The sequence below is a fragment of the Hypanus sabinus genome, chromosome 18, assembly GCF_030144855.1.
Source record: "Hypanus sabinus isolate sHypSab1 chromosome 18, sHypSab1.hap1, whole genome shotgun sequence".
NCBI lineage: Eukaryota > Metazoa > Chordata > Chondrichthyes > Myliobatiformes > Dasyatidae > Hypanus > Hypanus sabinus.
In genome coordinates, this window is record NC_082723.1 from 57243026 (window position 1) to 57262708 (window position 19683).

Here is a 19683-nt window from a genome sequence, read left to right on the forward strand (position 1 = left end):
CTCAGTTGAGTTTCTTGACAATGGTGAACCCTTTGATCAGGGGTTCCCAACATCTTTAATGCCATGGATCCCTACCATTAACCGAGAGGTCCATGGACCACAGGTTGAGAATCCCTAGATATTGCTGCGGGGGACTTAATAATAGTAGTGCTTCCAAAAAGAAAACCTAGGCATATTGTTGAAGATGGTAATTTCTTGGCACTTTTGAGGAGTAAATGATGCTTTCTGCTTATCAGTTACATCTGTTTCGAATGTTGAGGAGTTGTAAATAGAATTGAACATTGTCAACCTTCAGAAAATATCTCTACAACATAGGGTCAGAAGTGGGGAAATTTATTGAAGGAGGATCTGAAGATGTTAGACTTAGAACAATTTCCTAAGGAATTCCTGCAGACATATCCCACATTGGGATGATCAGCCTCCAATAGTGACAACCATTGGTGCGTCTCCCTTTACTTTGATTTTTTAGTTAGGTCATTGTATTTGCTTTCATTAGATAGAACAGAGAGGGTGGCTGCTTCACAGAACTTCAGTAACCTTGTGCTTTGTCCCCCTCAGTCAGGATCAACCTTCCACACTGTTAAACTAATTAACTTAGCTTCTCCCCTTCTGCTGGCACTCTTAACCCTTGCTGTCGATCACACCTGGTTGTCATATTCTTGACAATGAACAAACTCCTTCACCAATAAGATATCCTGTGCCCTTGTAGTTCAATATGAAAGAGTTTGATTCATCAGGGCACTAGATGTTTCACATAGCATCAAGTTTCTTTGCCTACATTGGAGCCAATTTCACAGTGCTTCACAGAGCCACTGACTGCCAGTGGGACAGGTAAGCTAGGCAAAGGTCAAGTTCTTGGTTTGTAGACCCTGATTCCTATTTAAACATATCTCCAAATATTTATGAAGGGCTTATTTAATTCACTAAATTAAATTCTGCTGAGTTTGAACACGTGTCCCATTTTTAATCCACTAATATACCGACCATTCAAAAGGAATTTGTAGACATGAGAAGTATTAGGACAGTAGAGAAACTGTTTCTTTTCCCCCAGGAAGGTAATAGGCCAGTGGTGTGTTATTAAGTATATAAAATAATGAATCCTGGTTGATAGAGCTTTCCTTTTGTAAAGAGGTCTGGTAAAAGACAAATGTTAGAGCCAAGTTGCAGAAGTTCAGGTGGCAGGGGCAGAAAGAATATTTTGAGGCAAAAAATTTCAGATTAAAAGTGTACTTATGTGAGCACGACAGAACCTTGCAGGAGCTTGGAAGAGGCTGAGCAACGATGTACTTACTTCCTACACATTTGGCTTGGACCACTTGTGAATATTGCACTCTGACTTAAGCCAAATGTCAGGCAGGGTTCGGACAGTCAAGTTCAGTTACTGATCAGCCACAAGTCAGAACAAATGTGAGCAGTAAGTAGTGCCCTGCTGTTTTTATCAACAACATTTAAAGATGAATTGATTTTTGATGCCTTTTCACACACATGCTATAGCCAGTGTATTTTTTTTTATTTTAAATCACATCTCTGAAAATCATAAATCATTATATTACATCTACAACCAAAAATACAAAATTTCTATCAAAATAAGCATTGCATATAACTATAATGAAATAAACTCTTCGCTAGTAGACTGTCGTGTCCATAATTGAGGTGTTTTTTTAAACAACATGCTTTCTTAGCATTTGCATTAACGGTGAGTGTTAATAAAAGAGCAACACATTTGGCCTTATGACTGGACGGTGGCAAGTTCCACTTCTTCCTTACAGTTCATTCTCTAAGTGCAAAATTGTATAGTGCATATGGAATTTCCTGGAATAACAAGTTTCACCCTGGCATCCAGATCTAAGATGATGCACTCCCCTGGCTTGCCAAGCAATTTCTAAGTGTTTTTGTATGTGCACACAGAATTCATCCCTCCTTTGATAACCTTTTTGTCAAACATGCTGATCTGTGTCAAAAATCACAGAAGGCTCTATATTCAAACACTGTATGTGAATAAAATGCTTACAACTCACCCAGAGCTATAAATTTCTCCTAATAAGAATGCTGTTAGTTGGTCTTAGAGTACTTGGAGTGTGCTATTTGGAGTGTTGACTTAAGTAGAGAGAATGGTTAATTTTCTTCAAAAATTCTTCAGATCGGTCAGATGGTGTAGGCCCCTTGTGCTCGGAACTGTTAATCAAAAACGTGTAGCTCTAATGTAAACTGTCAGCTGAAGCTCTAGCTTTCTATTAATAAAAGTAGAATATATTCAATATAGGTGTGCTGTTAGCACTTAAAACAGTAAAAATGTCAATTGTGTAGGTAGAAATCTTTTGCTCGACAATGTTTTGATCACAAAAGTCTACCCAAAAGATTAGCCTGGTTCCCTCTCCTGACGATTTTTTTTTTAATTTTCCAGTGTGCTTCTCTTTTTAATTTTGTGTCACAATTCCATGGGATTACAGCAGAACATGGGCGGGAGTGGGAAAAAAGCAGAGGGTGGATGAGTAATGGCTTTACCTCATTCATGTCTGCACCTAAATAATTGACACATTAACAGGCAGTCAACTTGCACTCAAAGTTAAACCCACCCTCAGACAGAAAAACAAGCACAGTGACTATAGTCTCAAAGCGGACAATTTGGTATTGAAGTGCAGATCAGTTTATAATAATTTCACGCATCCTTTTACACAATTATGACACTGCCTCAACTCTTAACACCAGCATTAGAAAAATGCCTACCCCTCTACATCATCCCTGACCACCTGTGGATGATCTTTGCTCTCATTCATCAACCTGAGGGAGATGGCTCCTTAACTAGGAATAAAATTGCAAATGTTTTTAGACCAATGTTTTTGTCCAAAAACCTTGGGGGGGGGGGGGGGGGGAACAGGGAGAGTACTTGAAAATAGCTTCAACATAAAGCTGCCAGACAGGTTTCTTCAAGCACCTCAACCCAAGCAGGCTTTAAACCCGGGGAAAAGGAGTGCATTCTGCAAGTTTACATTTCAACATGAATGAAGAGTCTACCTTATGGAGCACCAAAGAACCAGATAACATCAGGCTAATCTAGTGCAATTGTTTGATTTCCAACTCCTCATCTAACATTTTAAACCCAATTATAATTAGGAAGCTGTAATGCGCTAGACTTTTTAAATTGCATTCTATATTCTCTGGAAACTGAAGTTACCCAGGTCTTGAGGATTCTCACTCATGGTCCATTGCCCCGAATCCCAATGAATTAAGAAACATACTTATTCGAACAATTGGGAAACTGGCATGGAACTAATGCAGCCCAGCATTTATCTCGGCACCTTTCCACATTGCTCTGACAGCTAATGTCAAATACAAGCAAAACAACTTTCTACACACAATTCAGCCAGTATGACTGGAGAACAATCCAAGTCGTTAGTTTTTCTTTCCAGCTTTCTCTTTAGTAACTGCAGCATTGGAATTAGTATTGTCATTAACTGCTTCCCAGCTCTGACACATTCCAGCTCAAAGAACAGCAGCCTCCATAGCAATGGCTAAAGCAGCATGTCTTACAGACTTTCACCATTACAGCAGTGCACATGACCATTTCAGTAGACAAGAGTAAAACAGAATTTCAGGTCTCACATAAGATCTGGGAATAAATTTCTTATTTGTATAGGAAAGTCTGCACGAATCAACACAAAATCATCCCTTAATTAGGTGTGGCATCATACCACAAGCAGCCTAGAAGTGATTTCTGCTTCAATTCCCACACTTTTGCTCTCATTAGCAGTCATTGATATCAGGTCCAATTTACAAGGACCTTTGTACGCCAGGTACAGAACGTGTAAACGAGATTTAAACGAATCCACAAACAGAGACGAGCTTTGTCCTCGATCACTGTTTGAAGCCTCACAAAAATCTAACATCTCACTTGAGGCATTAACATACTTTCATTCCTGAGGAGTAGCAGGTGCACAGAAAAATTCAACGCCACTCTTAACCCTTCTGAATTTAGCAACTCGCTCCCGCTGCCCAAACTAACCAGTAAAAGCATGGCACTAAACTCATTCCATAAAGAAATTCCACCTTCAAATGCAAAGCGGTTTGGCACTCTCGCAGCCTCTACGCCTCACCAGGAGGCAGTTGGAAGTCAAATGCCAGGACGGTTAATTATATCATTAAGGAAACTCAGACAAGCACAAAAACAAAAACAGACAAACCCTTAGACCAGTACCACCATCGGTTAAACCTGTGGCATAATGGAAGTTACAGACAAAAAGGTTCATTATATACACTTCATGATATTGCCGTCTCAAATACAACTGGAAGCAACTGCTGAGAACACAAACTAAGTTCAGTACCCAATATTCAAAGACAAAGGTGGCCAAAGCCACAAAAGACAGGACAAAATGAAATTCTCCAGTGAAGAATTGAGTAGTCAGCATCTTTCAGTATAAGCTTCAAACATCCATTGTCTGGCAGTATCCGGGAATGATTTAGAAACAGGTCAGAGCCCTTAAAGAGCAAGTGCAAACATAGCAAACTCAGTGTGTCAGTAAAAAAATCTCTGAGCCTCAAGGCTGCCACATAAGCACCGCTGTGACTCACAAGTAATCTGGAGATGGATCTCCTCGTAGGCACAGGAGATACCTGAAGGAATGTATGGAAGCAAATTGAGTCTCTCTTGAAATTAACCTTGGTCCTGGGACATGCAAGTGTGGCCCACAAAAAGCAGCGATTGGGAGGGTGAGCTTTTCGAAGGGCACCTGGCCACATCTCAGGTGGCACGTGGCCTGCATTTGCCAGTCTAATCATTCCTGGCAAAGTTGTCCCAGAAAAGCACTGTTACTGTCTCTAGGTCCCATCTCCTTCTGATCAGAAGTACAATGCTGGTTCACTACTGTAATCCGAATGGGAGCTGCTGTCTGCTGGTGTGAGCTGAGGATAAAAATGGAACAAGAGTGAGTATTGAGCATCATTAAACAACAAATAGCACTGTATAGAAGCAGACAGAGAGAGGTTAGTATAAAATGCTAATACCCTTATTACATTTTCTTCTATACCCATGTGCTATCTCTGTTATTTGCTTATTTTCCTTCTTACAGTTTCCTAGTTACTTCAATCCAATGAGTGATCTCATGTTCCCAGAATTGCCCATAGTTTTATGGCTTTTTATATTTCTATTGTCTTGCATAACTACCAACTCTACTTCCTAACTTTGCACCATCAACAAATGTGAAGAAGCCATTCGTCATTGCCTTCATCCAAGTTACTCACACATTTTCAGGGAACGGAATTTTAAATTAGCTTAAAATCATTAGTCTTTCGTGTTTTACTTGCATAATCCCTATTTCACTATTATATCATTTGATTTTATCTTTACACATAATGCCACTCATTTTATATCACTTTTCCCCAGCCTTCTCCCAAATGCCATTTCCGAGTTGCAAGTCCTTGTACCCACTGTCCACTAGGTTCCTGGTCCCAGTTCTCTTCCAATGGTACAGTGACACCAATACAGCAGTAGGAAATTCCCTAAGAAATAAGGATATCTTCCCACACCATTCTTTTGTCAAAAGTTCATTACACAAATTGATGTCAAGCTGAGTACATTTGGGTGTTTTCATTTAGTAATTCAGAAGATTTTAATCCGTGAGGTTCTTGAGCTGCTTATATCTGGTATTCTCCAAACAGCACCCAATGTGGACCACAGCAATGACATTCTTCCTTTAATCTTCAACACCTTTTCAAGTCTACATGAGACATCTACTCAACTGGAGCCAGATATGTAACATAGCGCAGGTGCCCATGACTTCCACACAAATCTTATAAGCACTGTTGTTTCCCAACTCCCTTTTCCCTTTCTCAATCTGAACTCTTTAGTTCTCCCAGTTCATGTCAAATTAAAATTATTAATGCTCCTTTCACTGCTGCAGTTTTATCACCCCTTTTCTTTTCCCCAGATACATCTCATTCCCAGCTTCAATCCAGTTCTCTGTGATGGCCTTCCAGCTCATCCATTTCCAGTGCCTGCACCTCTTTTTTAGGTAACCAATAATAATCAATAATCCTTCTCCCACCTACATTGGCTTAACATCCTTTCTACAACCCCATTTGTTCTTTTCACAATGACTTTACTTCAGTCCAGGTACCTGTATTGTATGAAGTGGAACCCTAATTCTCATGCTGTCTTTCAGCTTTCTTCTTTACTTCCCTGAACAGTTTATCCTTTAAAGCAATTAACTTGCGTCTTGGGGAATAATCCTGAATTACCTTTTCTAAATTTGGAAGAGATCGTCATAGTCCCTTACGAGAGAACAGGGAGGAGGTCCTGACGTGTTACTCACCTCAAAGTTTATAACTGGCTGTCACCCCATGTTACGCTGCAGAATACACATGCGTATAGTTCCTGTCAATATTATGGATCCCCCTTGTTGAATCTATGGCTTATCCCCCACTAGTAACATAATGGTCACCACATCAACCAGCAGGCAAACTCCCTCACTGAACGAACTCACCATGCTGTCCTCTGTCATGGATTCATTATTCTGCAGCAAGCTGTCCCCACTGGGCAAGTTTTCATTTAGCTTCTGCTCCTGCCATGTATCAAATGGCATTGTGTGTTTAGGCATGTAGTTCGACAGGTCTGTATCAAAGGTGGCAGGGTGAGTGGCAGGAAAAGGAAGAAGATTAAGAAATTTTTATCTTTAAGATTGTTATCAGATCATAAATGGCGAAATATCAAATCGCTAAGTTCGTTTTAAATTATCCTGTACAGTGGGTGAGATGAGATCAGCATACACATCCACTGACTGGAAGCTGCATGGAACTTTACAAAACCCAAGGAAAAAGAATGGAACTGAAATTATATGGAAGTTCAAAAAGTGATTCAGATGTATCAGTGTCAGTCTCTCATCCAGAGGGCAGCAAGTATATAAAACGTCTTTTCTGTCCTTCAACATGTACTTTCTGTGACTACTACAGGTGATAATCAAACATCAATGCTAACTTCTACTACCTACTTTAGAAGAAAATCAAACACCTTAAGATTTCTAACTAAAGAGGAGAAACAGTATTCTCGACCAAAAGACAGTGGAGGCTAATTTGCTGAAAGTACATGAGGCAGAGCAACTTCTAAATGCAGAAGGCATCAGAAGGGGAGGTGGAGGTAAGAGAAAGCAGGAGTGTGGTATCTGGATACAGCATCAGCCGTGATTGTACTGAACAGTGGAACTGAAAGACCAAATAACCCCATCAAAACCTATTCAAATAACTCCTGTTTTCCAACATTTAGCACTTACCCTCACCATCCAGCACATGCTGAACCTTCTGCTGAATTAACCATATGATCTACTCTAGTAAGCATGATCTGATGTACCTGTGACTTCTGTCAGTCATAATAACATTACTTCCTCTTTTATGGTATTCGCTGTGATTTAACTTTTATTCTTAGATGACCTCACTCTCATCTCTATCCTGTAGTGACCATAATACTTATTATAAAGAGCTGCCTTCTTGTACATTGTAATCAATAATTTACCACCAAAATAGCTCAGTTAAGACTTCTATTTCATTTTTTCTTCATTCATTGTTCTTCTTTCCATCTGCTTTTTAAATTTTGAAGATAGCTAGTTCTGCGTATAGTGGATTCCAGTTAATTGGGACACGTCGGGACCAAAACATTTTGGCCCAATTAAATGTCTGCCCCAATTACCCAAAATTTCATGGAAATAATTAAAAGGGTATAAAAAAGCTATTTCCATTTAACTGAGTAACAAATTATACATTTGAATGAAATACAGAACAAATTAAAACACTACCAATACACTACAATAAAACTGCATTAGTTCCTAATAGTTATCGATGGATAAATTCATCCAGTGTATGCTGCCACATTAAATGAACAAAATCAGCTCAGATACCATGTGCAGATAATGGGCTGCCTTCACTTAATGCTTCAGTCTTCATTTTCATTGTGACATTCAAGATGATTATCAACACCTTCAAATTCTCAGTAGTTCCCAATTTGTACATCCCCAGCCAGTTCTGACATCTCTAAGTCTAAATGCTTGAAACTACACTGAGGTAAAGAGCTTTGCATTGTCTTACTGCTTATTTCTCACCATTAGTGACAAAAAATCACTACTTTTTGAACACAAGCACACACAACTGACACTTTTTAAAGCTATTTGCTCTACGCACGGTGTAGTGTCTAACAGTCATAAAAGTGTAAGTGACTGATGTTAGTTTGAAACTGTTCGGCAACAGTCTCCCGTCCCGGTTAAGCGGCATGTGTCCCATATAAAAGCTGGGAACCCTTTCTATTTTCTCAATTAAGTTTTGTTCTCTAAGTTGTCCCAAATAAGCAGCTGCCCCGATTAATTGATGGCCCAATTATCTGGAATCCACTGTATTTAAAAAAGCTTGCAGTACCCCACTGTAGCCACCAGATGATGCTGTTTCCACAGTTCTGCCTGGAACAAAGTTAGCATGGTCTCAAATGGGCCTTTGCCATTGGTCTGAAGCAGCATTCATCACAAAGACAGATATTCCAGCTATTTTCAAAGGAGAAATACATCTGGACTTGGCTTATTTTCTTTTCTACAGGACTTTATCAAACTGGGAATTTTACAATAGTATAGTGTAACCCAAATTGATTTAACTAACAGAGTTTAAGTTTTGATGTGATCTGAGCTCTTCCCTCTGGATTATGAGTTCAATTCTCAAGATTAGTGTCCAATAAAATAACTATCAACTTCTAAGCAAAATTAAGAACCAGAGTGGCTTAAAGTTAAATGGTTCCTGTTGCAATGTGAACAGAAATTCCCCTAGCAAACACACTTCCAGCCATGAAAGCCAGCAATTACTTTGCCCCACTTAAACCTATTTTTAATTTTATTGCATAAACTTGTATAATTTTGCAAATTATTGACAGACCCTTTCTGGGCAACATCAGATCATATTCAGGCGATGATCCTTGATTTGCTTCCTGAACCTTGCGTTCAACATTAGTTGACTGAAGAGCTGATTGTGGACTTCAGAGGGGGTAAAACGAGGGAATGCGAATCAATCCTCGTACAGAGATCAGACGCGGAGAGAGTGAGCAATTTCAAGTTTCTTGGTGTCGAGATTTCTGAGGATTTAACCTGGTCCCAACATGTTGATGCAGCTATAAAGAAGGCAAGACACTGGCTATATTTCATTATGAGTTTGAGGAAATTTGGTTTGTCTTCTAAAACACTTGTAAACTTCTACAGATGTACAATGGAGAACTTTCTGACTGGCTACCTCACCACCTGGTATGGGGGCTAGGGGAGGGGGGCTACTGCACAAGATTGAAACAAGCTGCAGAAAGTTGTAAAATCAGTCAGCTCCATCATGGGTACAAGTCGCCATAGTATCAAAGACATCTTCAAGGAGCGGTGCCTCAGGAAGGTAGCATCCATCATTAAGGGCCCCCACCATCCAGGACATGCCCTCTTCTCACTGCTACCATCAGGAGAGAGGTACAAACACCTGAAGGCACAGACTCAGTGATTCAGAAACAGCTTCTTCCCCTCTGCCATCGAATTTCTAAGTGAGCTTTTGACCCCATGAACACTACCTCACTACTTCTTTTTAGTTTCTGTTTTTGCACTACGTATTTTAATTTACCTATTTTAAAATAAATATATGCTCTCCGTAATTTTGTTTTTTTTTTCAATATTTATCATGTATTGTATTTCGACATGTGCCCGTGATATTGAACCTGATTCTGAAAGTTCCTGATTTATTCTAGATCCAAGCAGCAGTCCTGTTGTTGTATCAGCCACTTTCCCCAGGAGACTCCCTGCTCCCCAGCCTAGTTTTGTGAAGGGAACAGTGGATGTGGGTCTTATTTCCCCACTCTTCCATTACTAAAATGACTGTTCTGTACATGTCCCTCAATGAAAGGCTTTGCTGAATCAATCCTGATTACTAAAACAAATGGGAATGATGTGAAAAGGTCTGTGCTAAAGATGGGCAACACGACGCACAGTAGAGCTGTTACCTCACAGTGCCAGAGACCCAGCTGTAACCCTGACCTCGGGTGCTGTTCCTGTGGAGTTTGCATGTTCCCCTAGTTATCAAGGTCTTCTCCGGTTTCCACCCATGTTCAAAAGACACATGGGCAGGTAGTTTAATTCTCTACTGAAGAGGATTGGGAAGCTTTTAAAAACCAACAGAATGCAACTAAAAATGTCATCAAGAAAAAAAATTGAATACAAAAGTAAGCTAGCCAATAATATTAAGGATATCAAAAGTTTCTTCAGATAAATAAAGTTTAAAAGAGAGGCAAGAGTGGATATCAGACCACTGGAAAATAATGCTGGACAGATAGTCATGGGGAACAAGGAAAGGGAGGACAAACTGAATAAGCCGTTTTCATCAGTCTTCACTGCGGAAAACACTAGCAGTATGCCGGAAGTTCAAGAGTGTCAGGGAGCAGAAGTATGTAAAGTTGCCATTACAATGGAGAAGATTCTTAGGAAATTGAAAGGTCTGATAAGTCACCTGGACCAGACAGAGGTCCTCTGAAAGAGGTGACTGAAGATTATGTGGAAGCATCAGTAATGATCTTTCAAGAGTTAATTGATTCTGGCATGGTTCCAGAGGAATGGAAAATTGAAAATGTCACTCCACTCTTCAAAAAAAGGAAATTATAGGCCAGTTAGTCTGACCACAGTGATTGGGAAGATGTTGGGAGTCTATTATTAAGGATGTGGTTTCAGGGTACTTGGAGGGACATAATAAAATGGACCGCAGTCAGCACGGTATCAAGGGAAAATCTTGCTCGACAAATCTGTTGGAGTTCTTCGAAGAAATAAGAAGCTGGATAGACAAAAAAACACCAGTGGATCCCGTATACTTGAATTTTCAGAATGCCTTCGACAAGATGCCACACGTTAAGAGCCCATGGTTTTACAGGAAAGATAAAGCTGACTGGCAGGCAGCAAACTGAGAATAAACGGAGTCTTTTCTGGTTGGCTGCTGGTGACCAGTGGTGTTCAGAGTTTTGAGGAAGTAGGGAGGTTACTGAAGAACTTAGATTAGGAGAATGGGCAAAGTAGTGGCAAATAAAATGCAGTATTGTAAAGTGTATGGTCGTGCACTTTGGTAGAAGAAATAAAAGGGTATTTTCCAAATGGAGAGAAAATATAAAATTCAGAGGTGCAAAGGGTCTGGGAGCCCTTGTACATGATTTCCTGAAGGCTCATTTGCAGGTTGAGTCGGTGGTGAGGAAGGCAAATGCAATGTTAGCATTCATTTCAAGAGGACTAAAATATAAAAGCAAGGATGTAATGTTGAAGTTTTATAAAGCACTGGTGAGGCTTCGCTTGGAGTATTCTGAGCAAGTTTGGGCCCCTTATCTACGAAAGGATGTACTGACATTGGAAAGGATTCAAAGGAGGTTCATGAATGTGATCGCAGGATTGTCATATAAAGACCGTCTGATGGCTCTGGGCCTGTATTCACTGGAATTGAGAAGAATCAGGGATGACCTAATTGAAACCCATCAAATGTTGAAAGGCCTCAATACAGTGGATATGGAGAGGATGGAAGAGTCCAAGACCAGCCGACACAGCTTCAGCATAGAAGGATGCCCTTTTAGAATGGAGTTGAGGAGGAAATTCTTTAGCCAGTGAGTGGTAAATATGTAGAATTCATGGCCACAGGCTGCAGTGGAGGCCATATCATTGGGTAAATTTAAGACAGAAGTTGATCGATTCTTGATTAGTCAGGACATGAAGGAAATGGGGAGAATACAGGAGATTGGGGCTGAGAGGGAAAATGGACTCAATGGGCCAAATATCTTATATCTCATGTTATATTGCCCTTAGTGTGTAGGTAGAATCTGGAGGGTGATAACAGACATATGGAAGGAAAAACTGGGATTAATGATGGTTGACAGTGGTCCAAAAGACCCATTCCATGTGGTATCTCTCTGAGTCTTTATCAGTTCATGACTGTACAAGGTCAACTGTCTGTTACCTTGATGCATAGTATGATTTGATTTCGAATCATAGCTATTTGAATGCACCAAAGTGACTTACAACAGCCTTCCCTGTGGATTCTCTGTTGGAAAATACCAATTTACTGCCCCACTTCACTACTCTGTGCTGAGTACACAGGATGGACCTCTGCCAACTCATCATTTCATTCTCATTATTTTCTGCAGTGAGAGAGACCCTTTGAGTAGAAAGGTTTCATTTGTGATTGAAACTCTAGTGCATGAGCCCGATGTCCCCCGCGTACTCCCACCCGGACACGCACCTGAGGCCACGCTGTTGCTCACAGACGTGGGAGAGCTGGTGTAGCTGGGACGTAGAAAGCTGCTCATCGAGAGCTGCTCCTCTTCGTCATCCTCACTCGCTTCAGATTCCTCCTCTTGAATAAGCGAGTTCTCAGAGGGATACTCAAATGTTGTGTGCAGACTAGAATCATTGAAAGAAATCTTCATCTGGTAAAAAAGTAACAAGAAAAGAAAGGGCAGACGATTAAACCAGATGTGAACTTCAGCCTTCCTCCACAGCTCAGTTTTAATCTACTTAATAAAAGGCTTTGACTTGTGCTGTAGTGGGAGGTGGGAAGTAGTGGCAGATGAAGGGAGAAGGTTAAGAGTACAAGTGGCAGGAATGTAAATAGAGGAAAAGCAAATGGGAGACTGGAAGCTACGGTCACGATGAAGGAAGCCAGAGATGGACCTCCTAAATGCTAGTGGTGTAACAGGCAAGAGAGAGAGTGGGAGACAGCAGGAACTGAGAGAAGTGATGAGACAGAAAGCAGTTGGGGAGGGGAAAGAAAACAGGAGCTGTTAGTAGTAGGGACACAAGACAGTGACGGAGAACAAGCACTTGGCATAAAGAAACAGTGTGCGACGACAAGAGCTGAATGTAAGCGGGCCATCAGTCAGAGCACAGGAGAAATGAGAAGAGTACAAAGAGCTAGCAGCCAGCACCATGAGAACAGCCCAGAGACTGCGAATAGGCCAGAACTGAGAGGTTTGATTTTCAATCGTTAGGATAATGGATTAAACAGGCAAAGGGGAAAATAGAACTTGATTCATTAAACAACATACACTGGGCACATTAAAAAATAATCAGTCATGAGCCAAGGGTGTGCAAGTGTGAAGGAAAAGGCAAGAAAAATACACTTTAAGTTGATGCCAGCTGAGGAATATTAACTACAGTGCTTTTCTTTCTTCTTTCACAGATCAATGTTAAGTCTTAATATCACTTATGATAAACTTATTTAATAGTAAGAGGGCACTATATTTATTTAATAATAAATAAAGGCAAGGTGGAGTAAGATCAAATGCATACGGTGGTGTAGCGTGACACTACTACAGCTCAGTGTCAAGAGTTCCGGCATCCTCGGTGAGGAGTCTCTCTGTACATCCTCCCTGTGGAATGTGTGGGGTTGCTCCGACCCCTCTGCTGTGCTCCCACAAACCAGTGTTGGCTAAATGGTCATTGTAAATTGTCCCGTGATAAAATTAGGGTTATATTGGGGGTCGCTGGGCAGTGCAGCTTGAAAGGCTGGAAGGCTGTATAAACATGAAGTGAAGGGGAACTCTGACCAACACAAACAAGGAGAATCACCAGCTGGGATTCCAGCTCCAGACATGAGTGTATCCATGAGGCCGAGAGCTGCAAGAGTGAGTAATGGATTGAGAGGCCAGAACTCTAAGTATTCCCCAGTTGTGACTCATTCACTGAACCATATTCAGCCCTGAATCCTACAACGGTGATACTTCCTTTAGGGAATACAGCCAGGGCCAAAGGTGCTCCAGCAATCATACAATTGGGAAAGTACAAACATTCTCACATACCAGTCAGGAACTTCAATTGTACCAATAGTTATCAACCGAGATATTATCAATACATGTTCACACAGGTATACAGAAAGATCAGAAAACTGGACCCACTGAATGTTCAGAGTTCTAAAAGTCTATTGAAAACATTTTTACCCAGTACACGGCAAGCTCAACAAGACAGGTAACAGTTCTAGACTTGCAAATGGAAGTTCTACATCTGTAGGCATTATCGATGAGAGATAATTTTGGTGGTTATGGAATTGAGTGAAACTTATCATGGATTGGCAAGAGTACAAAGATGTGGTGCAGCAGGTATGAACTGGAAACCACCACTTGCAATCAAGTCAGTCACCAGGGTGTGGGAAGCATTCAGAGATGATGAGAGCTCAGACCACATCCTCACACAGATGTACAGAAAGATCACAAAATTGGAATTTTTCGAATGTCAAAAGATTATACACGGTTGTGCCAGGCACAAAAGGAAATTGAGGTCTCAGTCCTACTGAAACTGAGTATACAATGTGCAATATGAAAATGAGGACAACAAAGGTGAAATACAAAGCAGCTGAGAAATGAAATCAAGCTGTATTAAAATATGGCACTCATGACCAACAAGGAAATGGTGGTTTTGGGCAGGGTTGGGAATGGAGAAAAAATAGAAACACAAGAACATAAACAATAAGCGCACAATAAACAGATGAAGCAGTAAGCGACTCAGTACTTGCGCCTGCTCAGAAATCCAAATGTTTTATCTCAGTGCCACTTTCCCCCATGAAGCCCAATTTCACTCCATTCTTTTAAATATCCACATACTTCGTCTATCACCATCTTTAACTAGGAAGTAGACCAAGACTGCAGTGAGAGACTGACTAAAACCTACAGCCTGAATTCAGAATTCAAAGTAAAGTACATATATCAGTTCTGGTCGTCTCACTACAGGAAAGTTGTGGAAGCCATAGAAAGGGCGCAGAGGAGATTTACAAGGATGTTGCCTCGATTGGGGAGCATGCCTTATGAGCATAGGTTGGGTGAACTCGGCCTTTTCTCCTTGGAGCGATGGAGGATGAGAGGTGACCTGATAGAGGTGTACAAGATGATGAGAGGCATTGATCACGTGGATAGTCAGAGGCTTTTTCCCAGGGCTGAAATGGTTGCCACAAGAGGACACAGGTTGAAGGTGCTGGGGAGTAGGTACAGAGCAGATGTCAGGGGTAAGTTCTTTTTTTACTCAGAGTGGTGAGTGAGTGGAATGGGCTCCCAGCAACAGTGGTGGAGGCAGATGTGATAGGGTCTTTTAAGAGGCTTTTAGATAGGTACATGGAGCTTAGTAAAATAGAGGGCTATAGGTAAGCCTAGTAATTTCTGAGGTTCAGCACAACTTTGTGGGCCGAAGGGCCTGTATAGTGCTGTAGGCTTTCTATGTTTCTATACTAACATATACAACTCAGAGATTCATTTACTTGTGGGCATACTCAATAAATCCACAACAGAATCAATGAAAGACGGCACCAACTGGGTGTTCAACCAGTGTGCAAAAGACAACAAACAGAGCAAATACAAGAAGTAATAAATGAACAAGGCTAGGGAGGTCACAGGCTGAGTGCAGGGCAAGTGGCAAAGTCACCAACACTCTGAGGTAGCAGTAAACTCAAAATACGGAACACTCCCAGGCAGTCAAAAATATATTATGTTTTTGTATAAAAATCTAGCAGTTCATACCTTCCTCTCATGAGAACTGGAGATCTAAGTCAGGAAGCTTGACTCATTTCCTCTTTGCCCATGCTGAAGTATCACTGATACTTCACTGAAATACATCAGTGCGAATCTTTCAAATTCATATACATTTTCCTCTCTAACCTGAGTCAACTTTGGGTTGGTAATTCAAAATATCTTGGCCTCCATTTTCCTTGCAACAGCTCTTTTAAAAAATGGTTAATATTAGTTACGTGAACTGCCAGATCTGTATCGATAAGTATTCCATCCCATTGTTATAGAGCAACACTGGACCAGTACAGGACATCTTCATTTATGGCTGGATCTCAAGTTGGGCCCAAATTAATCCATGAATTTCTGGTCCCCAAGTCTCTGTCTGCAAGCTGGCACTAGATTCCTGGGACGAAGCTAGTGAGAAGGATTCATGTTCTTAGTTCAGGTCTTCAGTGGCCCACAGCCTCCTCAACACATTGTCGAGTCAGCAAAATGGAATAGGCACAGTGGTCACTGATTACTGCTTTAAGATGTGCCCTGTCCCATCGTGCACCCTCTCTCCCTCTCAAACACACTTGAGAAAGACGTGAGGTGTTTTGGTTAATAAAGGAAACTTTTTTGCATGTCACTTTAATCATTTGTGTACCTGCTTCCATACCTTCTCCACCGTTCTTGCCCACTCAGATATTCTACCAGTTGACTTCTGGGGTACAAGTACTATGAGGGGATAGGACTAGAGGGGAGAGGTCTATTACCATAATTCCTTAAACACATTTATAGAGGTTTTAAAGACAAATTAGTTAATAAAGATTTTTGTTTTGAAGTGCCTACCCTACCACAGCCTCACTCTCAGATTAGAGGGAGGCAAATCTCAATGAACTTGAAAGACTCGCACATAAAGCTGATGTAGAAAAGTTCAGTGATAACTCATAGTGGACAAAGAGGAAATGAGTCAACCTTCCTGACTTAGTGGGGCAAACATTTCCTGTTCTCATGAGAGGAAAACTAGAACAGCTAGACTTTTAAAACAAAAATCACATAATTCTCATCTTTTTAGAATGGATTGCTGTGCTGTCGTAAGAACGTATCTCTTAATGCTTCATTTAGTTTTACCTTTGCATGTTGACGGCTCTGCACTTTTCATTGAGCATTCAAATAAAGTTCTTTACACCTCACCAATTAGGGTAAAAAATTGGGAAAAGCAAAATATTTCAGATTTCTGCAGTAAGATACACAATGATGGAATACTCAGCAGTTCAGAGAATGCAAGGGTACAGTGGGGGGGGGGTGTTTAGAGAGAAGCTTTTCAGCTCAATGATCTTTCACAACACGGAAAACCTATAATACAAGAAGAGCCATCACATGTACAGGACAGAGCTACAAAGCTGAGCCCACTTTCTAGCACTAGTTCTGTATGTAGCCTTTTTGGGTTGGTCACGGCTCTGAGTAAATATGGTGAGAGTTTCTGCCTCCTCCACCCTTTCAAGCAGAGAACTCCAGACCCCTATAATGCTACCATTTACTTTCAATCTATATCCCCTCAGTTTGATACCACTGCGAAGGGAAGTAGATCCTTACTCACTTTTTCTAGCTTGTCATAATGTTAAACTATTACATCTCCCCTCAGCCTCCAAAGAAAACATTACAATCCTGCCAATCCTTCTTCGGGGTCGAAATTTTCAACCCTGGCAAAAGCCTCCAATTGTTTTTGCACCTTGATCAGTGCCATCACATCTCTCCTGTAATTAAGCAAGATGAAGTACTCAAAGCTTTATTTACAGTTCCAACATAACCCACAGCTTGGTGGTGCAGCAATGTATATCTGCTGCCTCATATCATCTGCCAGCTCTCTCTATGACTTCAGCCTTCTCCCACATCTCAAAGACAAGTGTAGTGTGTAGTTGAGAGGCTGAATGGAGTGTACAAATGACTAGAAAACTTGTGGGAAATAGGATTAGTGAATTGCTCTGAGAACCAATAGGGTGAAATGGTGTCGTGTAAAAAAAAGATAAATTCCATGCTAATAAAGGAAAGCATCCAATTTGCCTTTTTAAACCAACTTGTTGACACATATCTCTGGACATACACTCTATTCCTCTGCACCACCCCGTATCCTCCCTCCATGCCACTCCATATCTCCCACTCAGTGTATATTCCCTTGCTCTGATCCACCTCATTAACGCAGAACTTCACACAGAGCAGTCGTTGGGAGGGTGAAAGGTTGCTGTCAGAGGAGCACTACAGTCTGTGGTACTTATCCTTTCCACAAGACTGAACACACGGTATAGTTGCACATAATTTTAGTAAAACATATTTCTCACGAGGTGATTTCAGCAGTCTGGAGGAAACAACAGAAAAGTCAACAATCAGAGCCTCTCACCTGTTCAGTGTTAATAGATAGATTTAATTAAAGATACGGGATGCTTACAGCTTGCAATTAACTTCTTCATGCAATGATGCAAGCAGAAAGCCTCTATCCTCCATAAAGTATTTGCATATGCACTGATAGCCACTCTACTGGGAAAACAGATTTAACCCGTAGCTCTCCTTTATCAAGGATAGATGCAATTGGACATAAGGGTTACTCGCATGCTCTTAATTGTTTAATGACTACATGGAAATCACCTTCAGTCTGAGATCCTCAAAGTTTCTTTCACATTTAGTTGAATTAGGATTCTGAAGAAATATGCAAATTAACGAAAAGGGATGGAAAAAAAACCAATCTGTTGGAGGAACTCAATGGTACAGCGGTATCTGGACCCATTGAGTTCCAAACAGATGGTCAATATTTTGGGTTAAGACTGTGCACCATAACAAAATAACTATTACAGTATAAGAAACATTTACTAGAACATATGGTAATGGCAGCCTAGTAGTTGTGGCTTATAACAAAAGCTTATGAATTTTAAGTTTACAGACTGAATTCAATAATTTGAGCCAGTTCATAAATGATCATGAAAGTCCATCAGTCAGTCATGAACAATCATTAGCTTCGCTGATAATTAACATCTGCTCAGTAAAACCTGCTTGTGACTCTCAAAAAATAATTGAAATTCAGTCACTTTAAGTCTCCTTGTAAGTCACTCAGTCATCATCCTAACTGGGGATGGGCACAAAATCTCAGACTTTTCACATCATTCATAGAGGAAAAAAAATTGTATCACTGTACTATGGAAATCCTGCAGATAAGTTGGGTTTCTACACAGACTAACTAATCTCAACCTGCTTAGAATGGCTTCACCTATCAGCTTCTAGCTAGTCCTATTTCCCTTCCTGCCCCCCCCCACCTTTTTATTCTGGCATCTTCCCCTTCCTTCCCAGTCCTGAAGAAGGGACTTGGAGCCATTATGAACGGTTTTGCTAAGGAAGCTCAGCAACTTAATTGAAGGCTTCATTTTGTGCAACGCATCAGAGTGCTGGAGGAACTCAGCAGGTATGGAAATGAATACCTTGCAAGGGGCAACCATTCATAATGGCTCCAATACATAGAATAAAGAATAAAATCTTTGATAGAGTAGGTAAATAATTAGCCTTTGTATACATGCCAGCTAAAAATAATGAGCCTTCCACTTTCCTACCACTTCTGAGCTCTCTGTTTGTAGTTAAGTGGTTACCCAGGTGCCTCAAGAACAAAATGGAATTTCTGCCTTCACGATCTTTTCCACACATCACCATACTCAACTCCTTTCTTTTACAGTTTTTGTTTGCTTTATTTCAAAGTTTTAAATTTTAAACTTGAGACATTACCATTTAGCTTTAACAAGATAGAGATGATGGGCACATGGGGTTTGATGCGGGATTATATATGCACAGTGAAGTTTTGGATATGTGGAAGTTTGAGGATCTGTAGTGTTTGCTGCCTCAAACTCTTCCCTCCAACTGTGCAAGGCTTTTCAGTGCTACAGACAAGAGCACTGGGCTTCAAATTTCACCCCAAAATTTGAGAAAGAGAAGCTGAAGTCAGATACATCAGTATTACAGTGGAGTAAAGGGAATTGTAGAGGCATGAGAGAGGAGTAGGCCAGGACTGATTGAAATAAAACACTGGCAGGGATATATATCCCAAAGAGGAAGTAATAGTCTAAAGGCAAGATGATACAACCGTAGCTAAGAAGAGAAATCAAAGCCAACATAAAAACCAAAGACAGGGCAGAAAGTAACAGGAAGTTAGAGGATTG

General features: G+C 40.7%; 1 protein-coding gene across 1 annotated transcript in view; it reads right to left on the reverse strand.

The window, feature by feature from the left end:
- Nucleotides 1-1493: 1493 nt before the first annotated feature.
- The window catches only part of tprn (taperin), a 70768-nt gene continuing 52578 nt past the window's right edge, over nucleotides 1494-19683 (reverse strand). Inside the window, exons 2-4 of the mRNA XM_059994390.1 lie at nucleotides 12256-12442; nucleotides 6480-6607; nucleotides 1494-4899 (exon numbers count right to left, since the gene is read on the reverse strand). Coding sequence (XP_059850373.1) covers nucleotides 4837-4899; nucleotides 6480-6607; nucleotides 12256-12442 — 378 coding nt within the window. The 3' untranslated portion in view covers nucleotides 1494-4836. The remainder of the gene's footprint in view (nucleotides 4900-6479; nucleotides 6608-12255; nucleotides 12443-19683) is intronic.